This window comes from Camelina sativa, chromosome 11, assembly GCF_030686135.1.
Source record: "Camelina sativa cultivar CO46 ecotype springtype chromosome 11, ASM3068613v1".
Lineage (NCBI taxonomy): Eukaryota > Viridiplantae > Streptophyta > Magnoliopsida > Brassicales > Brassicaceae > Camelina > Camelina sativa.
The window spans coordinates 36,122,957-36,145,386 of record NC_141890.1 but is presented as its reverse complement, the minus strand read 5'-3'; the positions used below and the strand labels follow the sequence as shown (position 1 = coordinate 36,145,386).

The following is a 22,430-nucleotide window of genomic DNA, read 5'->3' as shown; positions in this document are numbered from 1 at the left end:
AGATTCTTGAGGGAAGCTGAATGCTGCAACCCGAAAGGATCACTTTCTGCTACCTTTCATTGACCAAATGCTTGAAAGGTTAGCCAATCATCCATACTACTGATTTTTGGATGGTTATTCCTTGTTCTTTGAAATTCCGATTCATCATGATGATCAAGAGATAACCACCTTCACTTGCCCCTATGGTACCTTTGCTTACCGAAGAATGCATTTTGGTCTCTGTAATGCTCCTGCGATATTTCAGTGATGCATGATGTCTATCTTTACTGATATGATTGAAGATTATATTGAGGTATTCATGGATGATTTTTCATTTTATGGATCTTCATTCAAGAACTGTTTGGACAATCTATGTAATGTATTAGCAAGGTGTGAAGAGAAACATCTAGTGCTTAACTAGGAGAAATGTCATTTTATGGTCAGAGATGGCATAGTATTTAGTCACAGGGTTTCAGAGGCTGGAATAGAGGTTGACCGCGCAAAGATAGAGGTGATGACAGGTCTTCAAATGCCAGAAAATGTGAAGGCAGTGAGGAGTTTTTTTGGGCATGCAGGGTTCCATAGGTGTTTCATCAAGTATTTCAGCAAGATAGCTAGACCACTTTCTGCTTTTTTGTGCAAAGATGTCATGTTTGAATTCACTGATGAATGTCGAATAGCTTTTGAAAGGATTAAGCAAGAGCTTGTGAGTGCTCATAATGTTCAGCCACCAGATTGGGATCTGCCATTTGAGGTTATGTGTGATGCTAGTGACTTTGCAGTGGGACAAAGAAAAGACAAGAAACTTCATGCAGTCTATTATGCAAGCAGGACACTTAATGATGCACAAAAAAACTATGCAATAACAGAGAAGGAGTTGCTGGCGGTTGTGTTTGCTTTTGAGAAGTTCCGGTCTTATCTAGTTGGTTCAAAGGTTATAGTTCATACTGATCATGCTGCATTAAAGTATTTGATGCAGAAGAAGGATGCTAAGCCTAGACTTTTGAGATGGATGCTTCTACTACAAGAATATGACATTGAAGTGAGGGATAAGAAGGGAGTTGAGAACGGTGTTGCTGATCACTTGTCCATGATTAGAATTGATGATGATGTCCCAATACATGACTGTTTACCTGAAGAACATGTTTATTTTGTGGATACATGGTTTCAGACTGATGAAACAAAGTGTCTGTCTACGGATGCAGAAGGTGTCGCCTGACACCATAATAGCATCGGTCGACACCCTTGTTTCACCGAGACAGAGTGGTTGAATGATGGCGATTTAGCTGCTCTGACTAGCTCCAACCAACCCTGGTATGCTGATATAGCTAATTATCTTGCTGCATAAGTGGAACCAGACAAGTTCACAGGCTATATATTGTTTTTGGGTTTTAGAAACCCTTAAGTTATTTTCTAAGCAGCTTTTTGAGAGAGATATATTTAAAGCTTTTGGGAGAGACGAATCTGAATTCTTTTATAGAGAGAAGATTTCTAAACTCTCTATTTTACCTTTGATATCTATTGCATGTTATTCAGAATTATGTCTTGTTCTTCTTTAAACATGTCTGAGTAGTTTGCTTGTTAGGTTCAGGTTTTTATAGGGTTTTTATGATTTATTAGATCTGTAATTTTTAGGGTTCATTATCTCTTATGATCTTTATCTCTGGTTGTTCTTCACATTAATTCTTGATTGATCACCTAGAATTAATAACTTAGGAAAATAAATTGATAGGAGAATATAATTAATTTTCCTGATTAAACCATTGATGAGCAAAATTATTTTTTACAAAGAGATTTGATTTAGTAATTTTATGAACAAATTTAAACCTGATTTTAAAGCTGATTTATAAGCTAGAAATTTACAAAGAGATTTAGATTTTCTGGTTTTAATTTTAGATAATATTTGCAGTGAGAACTGATTTATTTTACAAATTGTGTTTAGAGTTCTAGATCCGATTTTAATTGTTTGAACCTTAATTAATATACTGATTTAATATTTCACAATTACGAGAGATTCCCCAGGCCTAGCTTTTTGATCATCTGAATTTACAACACTTTTATTTAATTTTGCATTGCTTTTCAATAATTAAATTAACATGTTTAGCATAATAACAAAACTCCATAGTCTATTGTGTTTGATCTTGAGTCTCTGTGGATTTGACTACTAAGTACTACAATGATCTCTTTTTTGAGAGAGTAGCTCCAGAGATTAATTTGAGCTTATCACTAACCGTTGGGCCCCCGCCCCTACCATAACCATAACAAATCAACCCACAGAGTCATAAAACATCAAACCAGTAACCTAGCAACATTATAATGACTCAATTCTAGCAACCTAACAAATGCCAGATGAAACATGTATTTTTCTATCTTAACCTATGAATGAATGAATGATGACATGCAAACAAACAGACTTAGGCTAAGATGATCAGAATGTATGCAAGGTGTTTCAATACCCTTATGATGTTGTAGCATAAAATATGTCAATCCATAAAGAGTGTGATATGTAAGCAGTCAAGATGTGATCAATGCATTCAAGTTAAGCCAAATATAATTATGATTTGTTTCTAACAACCTATTGACAATAATGAAATGCAATGAACTAAGGCAACTTAAGACAATACTGATGCTGAATTAAACTATAGAACAAGTGCAATAAACAAGACTAAGCATAATTAACTAATAAGCAGAAGAATACAGGAACAGAACAATGCATAAGCAAGAAAGTAAAATGGAGCTCGACCTAGCACTCGGTCGAGTGCATGGTCGAGTGGGGGGTCGAGTTGACAAGCGAATGAACAGAAACAGAGCAAATAATGAAAACAGAGCAAACAACAAGCAATAAACATGATTTAAACAGGGAAATCAATAGACAAAGAAAGGTCCTAAGGATGGATTCATGGGCTGGGCTTAAGCTATGGTTATCTAGATTGATCAACAAACCTCAATCAACAATGAGTTATCTCTAGACAATGATCCTCTCATACTTGTTAATCCATTCTCATGGCAATAACAATCAAGCTTAGATACTCTTAGACCTAGCTCTCACTAGCTATTACATATAAAAGCAGGCATTAAAACCCAGATCATTATTGTCAAAAACCAAACAAAACATTTAATCTCTTAGCATGCTTCATGATAATCTCTAGACTTAGATTTATCTAGCAACTTAGACATTGGTGTGATGCTAAGAAGCTTAAGATCTATCCTTACCTTCTCAGTATAAGAAGAGCATAGATCATATCTAATCTAGAAGAGATGTATAACAATAAAGCTTGATCAATCTAAACACCCATAACCTTTACCCAGCCTAATCCATCCTTAAGATCTCTACACACTACTAAGAATCACAAAACATGATGAACAAAATCATAAACCCAGAAATTAATGAAACTTGCATGATTAGAAAGATAAGAGAGAGATCTTTAATTCAATACAAAGTACTAAACTCAGATTCTCAACACACAAAAAGTTATGATGATTACAAATCAATGAAACTCTAGAGAAAAGATAAGAGATTATGCAATAAAGTAAAAGTAGCTAAAAATGGCAAAAACTAGGTTAGGAGGTGTCTAAAGGGTCTCCAGGATTTCCCTTTTCGGCCACAAGTGCCAGCACATATATATAGTAAAGAGAGAGAAGCCCTAGTTAGCTAGAGGACAAAACAGAGATTCGGCTGGAAGTGCTCGACCATGTGCTCGGTCGAGTGCATGGTCGAGTGGTTGGTCCGTCACGTAGCTCGAGTCTTCGATCTGGGATGATATCCGTTCAGTAAAATTGGATAACTCTTGAACTACACCTCTGATTGCCTTGAAACCACCGGAATTAGAAAGTTAACTCAATTTCCTACAACTCTCATGAAGTATGCGGAAGCTGAATCGAAACGGAAGATCTTCATGTGGATCGATCTTTGAGGAGCTCGTTATGAATCCGATCGAGTACTCGACCGTGTGCCTGCTCGAGTGCTGTGGTCGAGTTGCCTTGCGAATCCACTTCCTGATACTTTCAGTCCTCTTGTTTAGCTCCAGAAATAACACCAAGTCCTTCCTTACCCTTTTAGAGCTCCATAACACCTAATAATACTCCAAATGCACAGATGTATGCAATGCATGCTTCTAAACATCCTAAGTGCATATTTGGACATAAATGGCTATAAAACCTAAGGAATCATTTCTATATGATGCAAAACATGAACTAAACAAGGCCTTAAATATGGTAAAATATAGTAACATCACCAGACCACAAAAACGAGCCACTAGAACATCCTCCTCTTCATCGCCTTGATCCCACGATCATACTTTGCCTTTGCCTACACCACAACACATATGAGATGCGTGAGAATTTTAGAAACACTCAATGAGGCAATCCTCCCATCTAAAAGGCTATACAGACAAGCAATTGAGATAACTCTAACCATCAAACAACAATCAACAAACAACCAGGACAACTGCATCGACCGACACCAACTGGAGTTGCATCGACCAACGCAAGCCTGCATAGACCGACACCAACACTACATCGACTGATGCACGTTCGACATTACGCAAAATCCCTAATTGCATCGATCAACACCTCCACATAGCATCGACCGATGTTCCTAGGTTAAATCGCATCGTCCTCGCATTGCATCAACCGACGCACATGCCGAGCATCGTTCTTCCCCGAAGCTCCTCGCCAGATCTTCGTTTCTAAACCACCAAAACACAATCCAATGCAACAAAGAAGCCTCCCAAAGCCTCTTGTGACACAAAAACGTACTAACAAGCTAAGAAATCAACCATATAACACATAAAGAAGAAAATCAGAGAAATCTCAAGCTTAGATAAGTCATGGTCCTGCACTCACCTTTGCCAAAGAAGAACCTAACTCTAAACAGGCGGATTTACACTCCTAGCAGGCTCCTACAACGATCCAACTACAGATCTTCCCAAGAACAGCCACAAATCACTAAAACTCGCAAGAACGCTTAAGAAGTTCTTTCTCTCTTTCTTTTTCTCTCAAAAACGGCTAAACACCACTAATGACGACACACACTCGACTTAAGGGTTTTTCCTAACTCCAAAACGCAACGTTTAACTTAACTCGTTTCGTGACAAACCGGCCTTGCATTGATCGATGCAACACCTGCATCGACCGATACACATCCCAAACTGTCCGGCTCGCGGATGTTACAATTCTCCCCCACCAACATAGATTCGTCCTCAAATCTCAAACAACCATCAACCAATGACTCTCGTGCAACCATCTCCACGGCTCGCACTCCTCCGACCAATCTACGAAGGTCACCTCTAGGCGATAGACTCACGTTCTAGACATTATTTGCTCTCGACTTTTGGACTTTCTTTACTCATAGGTCTCGACCTTGAGTTTTATTGGCTCATCAGGCCTAAGCCCGCATGCCATAACATATTAGGGAAGTCCAATATTTGTCTCTTTGGTTGCCACCCTACAGTGCGCCCCTAGATCGTCATCTAAAGTCGATATACCGGTCATACTCACAAGCCACAGAGTCTTAGACTATGACGGTACTAGGAGAACTAAAGTCCCCCAAGAATCGTTCAGGATCAACTGTCCTTAAAGCAAACAATTTTGAACACGTCTGAGTCTTATCCCTAACCAGGTTTCTTTCCCGTGGTTTGCGTAAAACATCAAAAAATCGTCTCAGTGCCAAATGGATGCCACAAGTCGTCTGACTCACCACCATTAAACTATGTTTTAACACCGTTCAAACAAATGTTAAAATTGACAACATTTCATATAGTTCAGGTAACAAATTTGAATTTTAACATCGTTCATGTTATTATTTATAGGATACTAAAGTTTAGGTACGAAAAAGCGTTCGACAGATAGTTGAGGTTGATTTTGCCTTTTACCCCTTAAAAGTCTTAATCGATCATCCCCGCAAGCTCTACTTAAGTAGAGAGACTAGCAGTTGATCCACCCAATTGGGCCTTTTCAGATGATGAAACAGGCCGCTATGAGATAAAATTGCTGATACCTATCATTATTCATTCCTACTAACGGCGGTTTAAATCAAAGAGACCATAGAAGAATGAATGATACAAAAAGAACAAAGATTTCTAAAGATTTTTTTTTTCACTAAAGATTTCCATTATATAATACAAGGTAGAATACATGGGTGGAATGCGTTTTTGAAATCCTAAATTCGGAGGAAAACAGAGACATCTCCGGAAACTTAAATCCGATATTCGGGAAACACAAATTACAACACAAAAACCAAAAAAGAAACCCTCAAAAAGATCAAAAAAATCGGAAGAGAACATAAGTCGCGGAATTACATCCTCAAGAGTCAATATCAAAAAGATCTGCAAAGGCAAAAGGAAAAGATCCAAAAATAGAGACTACCGCGAAAATTTGATCCATCTCAGAACAAATACCTCAAAGAGATTTCTAAAGATATCAACTCAATTTATAATTTTTAATTTAAAAGAGTTTCTACTTGAGATGAGATCAGGATCAGTAGAGTACAACAAAACTCTCTGTCAGATTCCCACTGAGTTTTGAGGATTCCCCAGAAAAAAAACAATTTGGACAATAATAATGCTATCATAATTTAATCATACGGTTAATTAATTAATTTTCCCAAAAATAAAGATACCAAATATAAATGAACTTTATATATTTGTGGTTCTCTCTCTCAGAATCAAAAACACTCGACGGGAACAAAACAAAAAATAAAAATGGAATCTTTGGAACGCTTCTGCTCTATTACTCTGCTTGTTATCTGCCTTCTTCTACCTTCAAGCTTAGCTCAACAACAACAACATGAATCAATTAGAACAATGGAGGATTTTTCCGGGTACCCAATTCACGAACCGGGTCAATTCGGTTCCATCAATCTCGCTTCTTCACTCTCCGTTGATGCTCAAGGACTGCAAAAACAGGTTCAAAGGAGTGTTATTTGAAATCTTATTCGGTTATGTGTTAAGTAGAACAGTAGATTTCTAAAGTTTTGATCTTTTTTGTTTTGTTTTGGTTTGGTTTTAGATAGATGAGCTTTCTAATTTCTCTGATGCTCCTTCTCCATCAGTCACCAGAGTTCTTTATACTGACAAAGATGTCTTGGCTCGACGGTAACTTGAATTACTTGATTGAGTAATCAAGTATAGATTTTTTGTTAATCTGAATTCTTGGTTGATTTGGTTAGGTATGTGAAGAATTTGATGGCACTTGCTGGTCTTACTGTTAGAGAAGATGCTGTTGGTAACATATTTGGCAAATGGTTTGGCTCTCTCTTTTTGAGTTGCTCGTCGTTTCGTTAAGAAGATAAGTTTTTGTTGATTTTTATGTTTGATTATCTGATTCATTTGATGTGTTGGTTTCATACTTAGGGATGGTTCAGAACCAAATCTTCCTGCTGTAGCCACTGGTTCTCATATAGATGCTATTCCATATTCTGGCAAGTATGATGGTGTTGTTGGTGTTTTGGGTGCAGTTGAAGCTATCAATGTTTTGAAAAGGTATATCCAGAATCTTTGGATTATAGAAAGTGAAGTCTAAGATTGTGTCTCCTGATGATCTTTGTTTTTATAAGGTCGGGGTTTAAGCCGAAAAGGTCTCTGGAGATAGTCTTGTTCACATCTGAAGAACCAACCCGATTTGGGATCAGTTGTTTAGGAAGGTACTCTTATTTTGATCTTTATGAACAAATAAAAGATCAATGTTTTGTTTCTTTATTTTCTAACTGGTAAACTTTGTTGATACAGCCGCTTGCTTGCTGGAAGCAAAGAACTTGCAGAAGCACTAAAAACTACTGTTGTTGATGGCCAAAATGTTTCATTTATAGAAGCAGCTAGATCAGCTGGATACGCACAAGACGAAGATGACGACTTATCTAGTGTGTTCTTGAAGAAAGGAAGTTACTTTGCTTTTATAGAGTTGCATATCGAACAAGGACCTATACTTGAAGATGAAGGTCCGCTTAATTTCCCTTTTCTGCATCTAATAGCATCATCCTTTTTCTCTTTTTCATTTTATGCTTATATCAGATCATATTTGACCACAGGTTTAGATATCGGTGTAGTTACCGCAATTGCTGCTCCAGCAAGTTTGAAAGTCGAATTTGAAGGCAACGGAGGTCATGCTGGTGCTGTGCTTATGCCATATAGGTGAGCTATATTATACGACTGAACTGTCTACTTAATCATTAGTACACTGATTAATGTGTAATGATGGTTTTCTTAGAAATGATGCTGGGCTTGCGGCTGCAGAGTTGGCTCTAGCCGTGGAGAAACATGTATTAGAGTCAGAGTCAATAGATACTGTAGGAACTGTTGGTAAGTTTTGGCTCACTAGTTTATAAAGAACTTACTCTCAATGGAACTTAATCACAAGATGAATCATTGCGGTAAGGTATTCTGGAGCAACATCCTGGGGCTATCAACAGCATTCCAAGCAAATCCCATCTTGAAATCGGTAATTCCTTATGTTCGTTCCATGACACCTACTAATAGAAAAAGTTTGGTAAAATATACATGCTTTAACTGAGCTCTTGAGGAAGTTGAGAGTAGTTCTGAGTGTTTTGGTTTTGATCGTTGAGACTAAGTTCCTGACTTACCTGTCTTGTGTTCTTTAAAAGATACAAGGGATATTGATGAAGCGAGAAGAAACACAGTAATCAAGAAAATTCAGGAATCTGCTAACACGATAGCTACAAAACGAAAAGTGAAGCTATCGGAATTCAAGATTGTAAATCAAGATCCACCAGCGCTCTCAGACAAACTAATAATCAAGAAAATGGCAGAGGCAGCCACAGAGCTAAACTTGTCACACAAGAAGATGATAAGCCGAGCTTATCATGATTCTCTCTTCATGGCCAGGTACTACAAAAGTCACAAGTTTCATGTTTGGAATACAACCCTAAACGTTCAAATGGAGCATCAACCCTGTTAGCTTTGCAAGTTTGTGACAAACAACAACTCTTTAGTTACTCCCCTGGAGATAACTAACTCATAACCTTAGAACAATTCAAATTGATCAGATCTGTTAGATGCATTTGTCTACTTTCTACTATCAATGTTCTGGCTTAGAGTGATTCTGAACTTTGTTGGATTACTGTTTCCAGGATATCTCCAATGGGTATGATATTCATCCCGTGCTACAAAGGTATATATGCTAACCAGTTAGACCGTGATCTTGATCGAATCAGCATCCCCGATTAAGTTTTTTTTTTTTTCTGTTGTGTGTGATATTTTGCAGGATACAGCCATAAACCTGAAGAATACTCATCTCTTGAAGACATGGCTAATGGAGTAAAGGTACTCTCCCTCACTCTGGCTAAGCTCTCTTTAGACTGATGCAAACCCTCTTTCCCATGCAGAAGCTTTGCACATTCTCTTTTCTACCTCTTCTTCTCTCTTTGTGCTCAAATATGTATCTTTGACAATGTAAAGAAAAATTAATAAATGAGGCTTCACTTATCAAGTTATATCAGTCGCACAGTATCTTTAGAAGTTATTGTAATTATCAAGTTTAGATACGATACTTCTTAGGTAATAAATTTGACGTTTGATGAAGATGATGATGACAGAAGTTGTGATATGTTAGTTAGTTCTTAGATTGTGATGGGGAACTAATTTTTCTGCAGCTAATAGTATTGTGGATGGTTTTCAAAAGACACTTTTTCTTTCTTTTTGACTTGTAAATAGAAAAAATTCTTAAAGTGGAAATGTGATTGTTTAAATGGGAATCGTCTTTATTTGACATACCAAACTTCTCTTAATTTATAACTTTCCGTTCTTAAAACTAATCTCCTATATAATAAAACAGAAGTACAAAACATTGTTTTGTAGACTATATAATTTTAATAAGTTGGTTACAAATAAGTTATAGATTAAATTTTATATTATTTGTATAGTCTGGATTTATTGTTTCCAAAAATCTTAAAGAGAATATTCTAAAGAATCATTTGATATCATCTAACTTACCATATTAATTTATTTTATTAAATTATTCATCAAATAAAATCATTTGATATCTAACCTAACATATTAATTTGTTAATTATCGTTATACTTTACCTCTCCTTTTTATATATGAGTCTATTTTTTGAAACAAATAAATTATCATATTATTTATTATAATTAAAAAATAATTTTATTTCCGGATATACCATAAGTTGAATTTTTAAAAACAAAAATAAATGATTTAATCTATAAAATATTCAAGTTTTATTAATATTATTCTTTAAAAATAATATATATTGAATTAATTTTTTTACTGAGTAACGGGTCAAAATTTGAATATTTAAATTAAATTTCATACTTTTTTGTTGAATTATATATTTTTATATAATATAATAAACTTTAAATAATTTATTTTGAAATATTTTTATAAGATTGAAACTTGATATTAAAGTTAGAATTAGAAACTATAAACACTCTAAATTGGTTTGTTATAGCAATGTCAATAATATGTCACTATAATATGAAAAAAAATTTCAAAAAACCAAGTATATTAAAACAAAAAGTATAACAATATATTAAATTACTCATAATATAATAACTCGCTTTTTAAAAACCAAATTCACAAAATTATGTCTTATAATGACATTTAAGTCATGAGGTAGAATATACATTGTTGAAATAACTTCACGTACCTAAACTAATACAACATATTAAAATTTTATTTTAAAATAGAAAATATACAAAATTTTGTATAAAATAAAATTTAATCAGTGGTATAGCACGAGTAGTTATCTAGAATCATTAACCATATAAAACTTACAAAATAAGTATCTTTTTCAAGTCATCATATTTAACATATGATTTTATTGCATAATATTTTATCCAAAATTTTTTTATAAAACAATTATATAAATTATATTTTATATAAAAATTACAATATAAATAAAATGAATTTCAACCCGTGCTCTAGCACGGGTCTTAATCTAGTCGTGTTGTATAAGTTGAGTTCATACATATAAATGGACACTTAGTGTACCAAACTTTTATCCATGCTTTCTGGATATCTGAAATTGGTTCGTAGCGATTCGTAGTGACACCGATTTGACTTTAATGATTACATACCGTCAACATTGGCTTTACATTGAAAATTTTACCATAGCCAATCTGGTCAATTGGTTCCACACTAGTTCTAAAATGACAATGTTTTCACAGCAACTTTATAATTGTATCAATATATTTATCAAAAATAATGTTGATTTTTCTGAAATAATATATATATTTTTCGTAAATAATCTCTTTCTGTAATTTGTTAAATATGTAAATTTAATTAGACCATGTTGCTTGTTATACGTAAGTAAAACTATTTAACTATTTATGATAAATTTCTTAAATGTAATATAAACTGATTTAAAAGTATTTTATTTTACATCTCCTAAAAGTAACTAATACTAATAAGTGTATCTTTAAAAAAAACAAAAAATAAGTGTATTTATATTAACATTTTTAAAATACATTTTGTGTTTGACCCATATAGTTATGCTTATTTAAATTTTTCTTTACATTGTTAATTACTACAAAATTGCACAACACTCAATAATAAAATATGGTAAATTGACCAAATCAATTAAATTTATTGTCATAAATTCGACAATGTCTACAAATTTTCTAAAATCGCTGTAAATCTCTCTACCAAATCAAGAAAGTTTCTACAATCAACAAAATATTATAAAGATATAAACAATTTACAAAAAAAAACTCTCTACCATCACCCTAAAAATTTGATGCCTGTCAAATTTACATGCAAAAATTCCCAAAAACAAATTTTGATATAAAAACCTCCAAATTCTCACAAACAATACACATACAACCTAAATTATAAACAATTAAAAATTTAAAAGTATATGTCTGTTGTTTACTGCGAGTTAAAATCTAGTATTTTGATATTTTTATACTCTATTTGACAAACTCCATTTAATAAACTCCACTTGATAATAAGAAGGAAAATAATGAAATTTGTCCATAAAAATGTGTATTAATTAAAATTAATTATTATTTTTCGATTAGTTTGTGTTTTTAATGATGGGTCAACTTCTTATAACACAAAACTGATGTGTCAACATATGAGAGACACAATTTGTTTTTGTTGTATACTCCCTCTGATCTGAAATAAGTGTTCTGGAAAAATTCTTTTAGATTAAGGAAGTGTACAATATGACTATTTTGACCTCACAATTAAAACTAATTTATAATTTTATTTCTTGTTTCTCTTTTATTTGTGTTAATTTAGTTAAGATTATATTAGTAATTTAATTAGTATTATCACATTGAAAAAAGAGAACAACACTTAATAAAAAAAAGGAAAATCACTCCTAGAACAACATTTATTTCAGATCAGAGGGAGTATTAGTATGAATTTTTTTTTTTTCTAATAGATGTCACTATTCTATCAAAGAGGTATAGTAGTACAGTATTACATAATTCTTTCTCGATAAAAAAAAATTATTGACTGAAAGGAAAATAAGAAAATGGTCTCCAGGCACTTGGCGTAATAAAAGGGCAGCCCTCCTAATAAACTAAAAATGCATATGGCCGTAGCCGTATAGACTTCTCCTCTAGTCATCTCTCTTCTCTCTTCTTTCGTCTTTTTTTACTTCTTTGTCTAAGCCAAAAGTTCAGGTGGATGATGCCTGGCTCGAGACCATTCCATCTCATGACGCTGATGATGATGTCGGACCAGGCTTCATTCCCCTCAACTTACACGTTTTGCTTTGTCAATCTTGATTTCTTGAAGACCAATCGTTAAACCGGTAACCTAAATCTCCCGCAAGCCAAGAAAGAACATGACACTCTCATGTGTTTGTGTCATCCGTTCCATAAGGTATCTAATAGTTTTTTCGAGTATATCAAAAAAATTGGCATATCTAATTTTCATAATTTAAATTTTAAAACCTTGATTAGTAAATAAACTTATTTTCTCCAACAAAACAATATAAACGATTTTTTTTTCTTTTGACAAAATATATAGAACTATTCGCATATCGGTATATATACATTGGTGTGAATATATTGGTAAGGTTTACAGTGTTGTCAAATGCTTTATTATATTTTCTGACTAACGTGAATCGTTAAAAAAAAACAAGAAATTGATGATGCAGTATATTATTTCAGCTTGAAGATCGAAACAATATGATTTGTCAATGGTCATGGTAATCAAAACTATAAATATTGTAACGTCACAACTTTATACTACCAATATGAACTGGTCTTTAGTAGCTGATTAATTAATTGTAGGAAGAAAGGTAAGAAGATATCGAAATTAATGGCAGCTTTAATTGATTAGGCACATCTCTTTTTCCCTTTCCTTCTCTTTTACCACTTTCGTTGAAAAATCTTGTTGAAATCAGTGTGGAAATTGGCTCAAAAATAAATGTTTTCTTTCTTTTCACTATTTATATATCTTCTCATGCACTTGTTTTTATTTGGTCAATAATAGTATTGTTGTGGAAAAGGTAGTAGATATAATACAGCCTATTAATTATTTAAATAGTTCAGTTATCAGAGTATAATATACATATGTATACTTGTAAGTATAATCATTTCGGTAAAAACTTGTACATACAGAGTATAATCATTTCGGTAAAAACTTGTAAGTATATTCTGATAATACATGGTACATATATGTATACTTCTTTTGCTAAACTGCAAATATCATATAAATGAAATAGTAGTGTTTCCACCCTTACAATTGTTTTCTTGGCAAAAAATAAAACAAGAGAACAATAAATCTCAGTCAATTTAATGACTGAATCCTTATAACCACAAACTCATAAGTTTCTTAAACTGTTTGTTCAGACGTCTAGCGATGATCACATTCCTTATCTCCCGATCAATGCCTTTGAAGAGCACAGAGGGGGGCACTTGAACTTGATTATGATGTAGGTTGTTTCGCTGTTTCTAGATGGCAAATATGACTGATTGAGCTACCAGCTTTCTAAGAGTTGAGGGAGAGTTGCTGTTCTTTGTTCTTGTCCACAAGATCAAGTCCAACCAAGAAGTGAAAATTATTTGAGGGAGGTCTAACCTCACTCTTACCGCTTCCCAGAGGAGCAGCGCATAGTCGCAGTATAACATCAGATGATCCCTCGATTCCATCAGATGTCCACATATGTATACTTCTATATCAATATTTTACCGAAATCACGATCGACCAAATAAAAGTATACATATGTATGTGTATCAATACTACTTATATATAGCTAAAAACTCGAATAAAAATGGTCGACCAAATTGGAATCATCAGACGAGAAAATAATCACCGAAATGATGATTTTGAGAGGGCAGTGGGAAAAAGTGAATTCAATACTGCTGTATTGATTAACAGTAATACAGTACAATTCTATTGATCATAAGTATGCAAATTTTTGACAACACAGGTATCGTCAAAAAAAAAGTATGCAATTATTAGTGGATTTATAATTCATTCATAGAGACAAACAAAAAGATCGTGATTTAATTACGTAATAGTATTTTATACCTGGCTGCATGATCGTCACTTTCACTTTCCTTTTCTGACTTGACCCGCATAATTATCATATTTTCTTTTTTACTTTCTTTAAAGATAAAAAAAAACATGTAATGTGTTCATACTTTACTTTGAAAGAGATCTTTACGTGCAGTGCAATTTTTGTTTAGTTTTAGTTTTTGTCAAAGGAAAAATAGAAACCAGTGATGAGTAAATTTAATATACAGATTGCTTTAGAACTTCAAACTGTTACTAGGGTTAATTAATAGAAATATACCCTAAAATAACCTTAGGTTTAGTATTTCAAAGTTTTTAGACATCTCCAAAACTGTTATTCATTAGAACAGAGAAGAAAACTCTATTATAATAGATTCGCAAGAAAATATTTTTAAAAATAATCTTATTGTAATTTTGATGATCAGTCGCTACTTTGAAAAGTTTGCAAATATTGCAATTTTTTTTTTTTTTTTTTTTTTTTGCAATTTACATAGCAATCATTTGTTTTATATGTTTGGATTTACTCTCGCATGTATTAGAGAGCTCAACAGCCAATGAAGAAAAAGTAATGTGTACCGAAATCGTCTCCACACCCTCTTCAACTTTGCAGTTGGGGTTAGTGTAAAGATTTTTCGACTTATAAATTTGGCCCAACCAAAATCTGTTAAGCATAAAAGATAAGCAAAAAAAAAATCTCATGCGAGCTAGGTTTAACTCCACGACAAAAGATTTTGAAAGTTAGTAATTTGTGGGTACTCAATACTCGAGAGCTAAGGTGCATATATATAAATAAATAAAATGGTTCTATGTGATTTAACGATTTATCATATTCCAATAGTCCAATTGATTCAAGTAATATCAAGAGACTTTCTTTTACATTGATACCAAAAAAAAAAAAGTAATATCAAGAGATGTGACTATGATTCTATCACGTAGTTGGCATAAACAAAAAGGTCGGTATAACACCCATGACCAAACATTAAATATTTGGGACCTATTGCTAGCTGTTTTCAATCCATCAGCTTTCAACTTTTTAAGTTTATATTAATGCTTTACCAAATTAATCTACATTTTCAATTTTATTTATTTATGGAAATTTAAATGGGCTACAAGCAAGACTTGTGATTTGTGAGTGATAGATATTTTCCTTCTAAAAATGAAGACAAAAATATGAAACAAGGTCTTACGATGAAAGAAACTTTTATAGTCCGTGACGATGTTTCATCGTATCCCCAACGGTTTCATTTTCTTTTCTTGGTTCCTTTCTCTTTTGGATCATTGGATCCTAAAAAAAGGATATGATTGGTGGTTAGCTGTAGACAGGCCCGGCCCTTCACCCATTCTTATGACACATGGGTGTTGGGCCTCCGTATTTTTTGAGATTTTTAGTAACAAAAATAGGCCTTAAAAATTATTTTTACTGCAAAAATAGGCCTCAATTTTATGAAAATTATAGATTTGGCCTCAAGTTTTAAATTTATCTACTTTTTTATTGCAAAAATAGGCCTCATTTTCCGAAATTTTAAGATTTAGTTTCAGTTTTATTTTTTTATCTATAAAATCCATTAAAAAGTAATTATTTTGTATTGAGCCACAAATTTCACTGGGCCGGCCCTGGCTGTAGAATATTTGAAATTAGTATCTATATATTTAGGTTACAGTTTTAAATTTGGTATTGCAGAAAAAATACCCCTACATCACTTAAAGATGTAAAATATTGTTCAGAAAAGGAACTTGACAAGAAAATATGGCTAGTGTTACATTAGAGTTTTCACTAGATAGAGATGTTGAATCCGCTTGTTCGAAAAAAAAAAATGTTAAAAGTTAAAACTGGTACAAACTAATTTTAAACCAAAGGGTAAAAAATAAAATAAAATAAAAGTAACACTTTTTGGTAACTTTTTTGATATCACTTAGAGATGTAAATCCCTCTAGTGGGTTACCAATTAAAATCATTATAAAAGATGTAGTTTTAATAGGGAAATATATGTATATATGTAAGTTTGTTAAGCAATCTTTTTTTTTCAAGTGACATAGCATGTCTAGGGTAGCATGTGGAATGTCTTTACAAGCATATAGACCATACATTTTTATTTAAGATGGAAATTCATAAATTTTCATTTTAGTTTTTTTTTTCTTTTTATGAAAAGCTTTGTAGAAGTTTTCACTAGATTGATAACCCCTGTTGGCGCTAGGTGCAATATTCTTTGCATCCACACCTACCTCCTAAAATAACTAAATGACAAACATCGAAAAAGAAATTTTCAATGTTTGCAAAGTAGGTTTAGATTGATAACCTTGTTGGCGCAAGGTGATAACCCTTGTTGGCATAAAGGAGATTTGCAAAAGTACTTCTTTTTTTTATGTCACTTTTTTTAAATAGTATTTTGTGGTATCTATTTTCAAAAATACCTGTTATTAATATATAAAATAACTAAATTCTAAACCCTAAATCCCAAATATTAAACTTTACTTCCTAAAAACTATACCCTAAATATAAAATAGAGAATCCAAACCTAAAAAAAAAATTCTAAAAATTAATTTAATATATCGTAATTGTATAAAAGAGAGTAAAAATAAAAATGTTCAAAAAATGTATTTTTGAAAAAAGGTATCTCAAAAATGATATTTCTAAAAAAATTTCTATTTTGAACTATTAATTGGTATTGTAAGAATTAATTGTATTATAATTATTTAGTGTTAAAATATAATCTATATGAATTTTTTGGAATATCAATATTGGTTCATCCTCTCCATTTAGGTTCAACTTTTTGTGTTGGATTGTGGCAGATCAACCGTTATAAACATGCAATTTTAAATATGATAACCTTATTTCGTCCCTAAGTCAGAGACCAATAATCCAAGATTTGATCCAAGATCCGTTCTAAAAAAATATTCATTGGGTGGATCAAGATCCAGATAATAAAAAATTCAAACCGGATATTCACATACAGAATATGTTTACTCTGTTTCTAATAAATTGATGTTTTGACATTATCACACATATTAAAAAAAAATTTATTTATAAATTTATTTATAATTACTTCATAGAAAAATATAAACCATTAGATATGCCATGTGACCATTAAATATAAACCATTTATAATTTATAATGAAGTCGCCACCATTACACGACTTCATTTACATAAATCATCTTCCTCCTCTCAAGTTCAACATTCAATGGGATTTCCTGCTATATTCTCCGTCTTGTTTTTCAAGCTACATTTCATGCTATCTGGTGTGAATGAAACAAGCGTTGCCATGGTGAACCTTCGACTGCAGCGCCTCACCTTGTGAAGACATTGGACCATTGATTCGAACTAAGATATTTTCTATACGCCGTCTCCGCACTGACAAACTCATGTATGGACTGCAAGTTTGGTTCCAGACACGCCCTTAGGCTCCTCTCGATTAGAGCTTGTCTTTTTTTATTTAGTTTTTTATGATTCTTTCAAACTCTATCAACCCACGGACGCAATTACTGTACAAAGGGTTTTTTGATTTGGATAAAATTTAGCATTCATTCAAAAAATATATATATATATATATATATGCTATGTGGAAAAAAACATAAAATAGAAAAATTATTTTAGTTTCTTTTATGTACAAAACCCATATTTTAAGAACAATAATAGATGCAATAATTAACAGCTGGCTTTTTCTCTCAGGCACACTTCACAAGAAGAATAAAAGAGGAATGTTGCACTCTTTTATCCGGATCTCACCTACTCTTTACCCCCAAAAGAAGTAATATCCAGCAGTCTGAATCATGATATGGCAATTTCCGATGCGATGGCTGATCTTCTCCAGCAAATCTCCCCCTCCACAACCTCCCTTCCACCGCTGTAAGTCTTCTAAACCACTGTCTGGAACCCTTCTAACCTTGTCTAAACCTTTGAAAACGTTCATAAACCTGTAAGTCGTACTACCTTTGGAACCCCCACCACCACCTCCCGTTTGTCACAACCGCTGAAACATGGCAACACAAATTCCTTACAAGGTAAAGGTGTTGAAAGAGGTTACTCCCCACCCCCCCCCCCCCCCCCCACTCCCTGCAAGTGCATTCGCGCCCCTAAACTGAATACTACAAAAATGGTGAAAGCAAATTCCTTAACCCTCATTGGCCGCCTTACTAACCCAACAGTCCAACGCCTTTGGTCCCTCTTTCCCTTCCTGCCGAAAGATGGAATCTCAAATGAAAGGCCATGGAAGCGGACCTGGGCAAAGGATGCTTCCAACTTACCTTTGACTTTGAAGAAGAATTACAAAAAGTTTTAGATAATAAACCTTACCACTATGACCAATGGATGGTCATCCTCCAGAGATGAGAACCGATAATATCATAATCCTTTCCATCCTTGATCCCCTTCTGGATTGACTTACAAGGCCTCCCAAAACACTAATGGCAACCGGAGATGCTCAAAGCTATTGTAGAGGAATTGGGCGAATTCTTAGATCTGGAGATGTCAACCTCCATTGCAAAAATCAAGGTGCCAGTTAATGGCCTCCAACCCTTAACCAAAGAAACAGTAGTCGAGTTCTCAAGAGGAGGAGAAGCTTCGGTCCACCTGGAGTACAAAGGACTTAAGAAACACTGCTCCTACTCTCTCAAACTATCTCATGAGACAAAGGACTGTCCGGGGTTGAGGAGAGAGATACCTAACAAGAACACCCAATCATAGGCCATTCCCTGCTCAACTCCCCAACCAACCAAAGCAAATTATTACCTGCCAAGGGATAACTTTTTGGCCCCGACAGACTCTGGTTCCCACCTTCACAGTGACTCTTCTCACCACAACTGACCTGTCCAAAGTAGACATCAACTAGAGAATTCTCCAGAGAGATGAATTCTAGACAGCAAAGTTACATAAGAGATAAGGAGACCCGCATACCACCCGGAAGACGAGTGGAGGACCATCATCCCAAATCCTCAGGCCTTCCAAGGGCTAACTCTTATGGGAACCACTCCTCTAAATATCAAATATCCCCTCCCCGCAAGTCTCTGGACCGATATGGAAGTGATCAGTACCATCATGGGCGTAACAGTAACTACCAGTGGAGGGAAAAAGCTTCAAGAACTCTAACCTGGGAGGATACCTCCGAAAATTCTAGACCAAGGAGACCACCACTCGAAAGACTGCCAAGCACCGACCAACTAGACACAGGCTCGGAGAGGATCAATCCCCCCCCCCCACTACTGAGGATATCCTGGGAGAACTCAAAGAAGTCACTGTTCAATATGTTACCTTTGCAGACCCTACCGAGAGTTTGGCGCGAAAAACAAAGAGTACTATAGGGTGAGAGTCGTGGTATGATGGCTGACACCGCTGCCCAAATCTTAGCGGTGAATACTCCCCAGAGCCCTCTGCAACAGATACCTCCTTCAGCCTACTTCACCATCAACTCTGCCTCAATTGCAAGAGGTCCTCGCTAGGGATCCTAATGAACTTAGCAAAACACTACTTACAAGTAGGAAAAGAAGAGGTAGACCACCATTTCGAAAACCATTAGAGAAACTAGTAAACAAAAGCCCCTTGAGACTACTAGGAGCGAAGTCAAGTAAAAGGAATAATGCAAATATTCAACTCTCTCCTAAAACTAGACCAACGACTATAAGATCCTCCCCTACGGTAGCAAACTCTACTAAACATACCGGAACCAAAGAAAACAAACGACCAACTCCCCCTTGAACCATCTAGAGAGAGGGGGACCGTCCACGGTAACCCAACCACCATCAATCAAGATCGTTCCTTCTATGGTGATGAAGCAGGTAGATTTTCACAATCCACCACCCACTCTTCCTGAAAGATAGCTAGCTGGAACTGTTGTGGTATCAGGAACCCCATGACAGTCCGGCATTTAAAGGAGATACACAAATCTGTGACTCCATCTATAATGTTCCTCATGGAAACCAAGAATTCAAATGAAGTATTCCACAAAGCTCTGTAAGATTTTGGTTTTCATGACCTGAAACTAATACCTCCACACTCTCCCGGAGGTGAAGGCCTAGCACTTCTCTGGAACTCTGACATTGAACTCCAAATCCTATTGGAGAGTCCCAACTTCATCGATACGTTCATCAAGGCAGAAGGACGTTCTTTCTTTGCCACTTTTGTGTACAGAGAACCTGATAAAACCAAGAAGAAAAACATATGGGATCAAATTTCATTTTTCGGCCAGACCAGAAGTGATCCATGGATACTAACTGGAGATTTCAATGAAATTATTGACTCATCTGAAAAATTGGGTGGCCCTGATCGCTTATTGATCTCAGGACTTTCATGTCTGAATGTGACCTCTATGACCTCAGCCACTCTGGGAACTTCTTGTCATGGAGAGGGAAAAGGCATGAGCACCTAGTTTTCTGCAGATTAGACAGAGCCATGGAAAATACTGAATGGGCACTAAAATATCTCTCAGTGAGAAGTGAGTACTTATCTTTTGAAGCATCTGACCACAGACCACTGATCACATACTTTGACCTGAAAAGGAAAATAACGAAGAGTATATTCAGATATGACAGACGACTTCAGAAGAACCCAGAGGTCACACTGTTGATCTTCAAAAGCTGGAACCCTACAATCTACGAAAAGGTTAAGTTAAAACTGGAGGTGAAGGGATGCAATCATCAAATGGAGCAGAGAAAAACATCTAAATAGCCAATTGAGGATTAATACATTTAAGGAGAATCTGGAAAAAGCGATGTCGCTCCCATATACTCAACCAAAGGTGATAGCCTCGATCAATGAGGATCTCTAGAAGGCGTACAAGGAGGAGGAGGAATTTGGGAAGCAAAGAAGTTGTCAGCTCTGGCTCTCTTTGGGAGACCAGAATACTGGGTTCTTCCATGCGATCACTAAAGGAAGAACAACAATCAACAAATTCTCCGTACTTGAGGATGACCTGGGAACCGCCTTTTATGAGGAAAAGGGCATACTCAAAATAATCACTAATTATTACCAACACCTTTTTATTGCAAAGCCATGAGAAATAGAGTCAACAGTGGAAGAAGCCATCACCCATTGTATCTCAGAGCAAATGAACTCAATGCTGATAGAAATACCTTCAGGCCTAGAGATCATAAATACGTGTTTTTCTATCCACCCCGACAAGGCACCATGCCCTAATGGCTTCTTGGCGTGTTTCTTCCAATCCAATTGGAAAACAGTGGGCCAACAAATCATCACCGAGATACAAAGCTTCTTTTCTTCGGGCATCCTGCTTAACAACATAACACCACCCATGTCAGATTAATCCCAAAGATCTCAAGCCCTAAAACAATGAAAGATTATCGACCCATTGCACTTTTCTCAGTCTACTAAAAAATAATCTCAAATATCCTCACCAACAGATTGAAACCTTTTCTCCCAAGTCTAATATCGGAAAACCATTTTGCCTTTGTGTCCCAAAGAGCTATTGCGGATAATGTCCTTATCACCCATGAAGCCCTCCACTACCTACACACATCAAAAGCAAAAAAAAAATGCTACATGGCGATCAAAACTGATATGAGCAAAGCATATGATAGAGTGGAGTGGGAGTTCATCAGAGCCGTAATGAGGGAAATGGGATTTTACCAGACCTGGATCCAGTGGGTTATGCAGTACATTACCTCGGTTTCATACTCCTATCCCCTAAATGGTGCAGTCCAAGGCAGAGTGTATCCCCAACGAGGGATCCAACAAGGAGACCCCGTATCCCTCTTCATCTTCATCTTATGTAGTGAGGTACTCTCTGGACTCTGCAAAAAAGCAATGTCAGATGAGGATATTAAAGACCTCAAACTAGGCAAGAAAAGCCCTCAAATAAACCACCTACTCTTTGACGATGACACTATATTCTTCTGTAAGAAAGACCACCAGGAATGCACAAACCTGCAGAGGGTACTCCAAAAGTATGAGCAAGCATCTGGCCAACTGATCAACCCCCAGAAATCCACCATTACTTTTTCTGCAAAAACTCCCAAACTGATCAGAGAACAAACAAAAACCATTATGGGAATACCAA

At 35.0% G+C, this 22,430-nt stretch overlaps 1 protein-coding gene and 1 long non-coding RNA gene across 2 annotated transcripts; both read left to right on the top strand.

Moving 5' to 3' along the window:
- Window positions 1-6,337: 6,337 nt before the first annotated feature.
- LOC104725100 (ureidoglycolate hydrolase) lies at window positions 6,338-9,427 on the top strand. Its single transcript, XM_010443706.2, has 12 exons — window positions 6,338-6,884; window positions 6,988-7,073; window positions 7,148-7,222; window positions 7,332-7,460; window positions 7,535-7,621; window positions 7,707-7,915; window positions 8,006-8,108; window positions 8,185-8,276; window positions 8,353-8,415; window positions 8,579-8,819; window positions 9,065-9,105; window positions 9,199-9,427. The coding sequence occupies exons 1-12, from the start codon at window positions 6,681-6,683 to the stop codon at window positions 9,294-9,296; spliced, it is 1,428 nt and encodes a 475-aa protein (XP_010442008.1). The 5' UTR covers window positions 6,338-6,680; the 3' UTR covers window positions 9,297-9,427.
- An 8,119-nt stretch (window positions 9,428-17,546) lies between these two features.
- Window positions 17,547-20,572, top strand: LOC147934872 (uncharacterized). Its single transcript, XR_015571713.1, has 2 exons — window positions 17,547-17,786; window positions 18,092-20,572. It is a non-coding gene; the product is annotated as an uncharacterized LOC147934872 (long non-coding RNA).
- The last annotated feature ends 1,858 nt before the right edge of the window (window positions 20,573-22,430 follow it).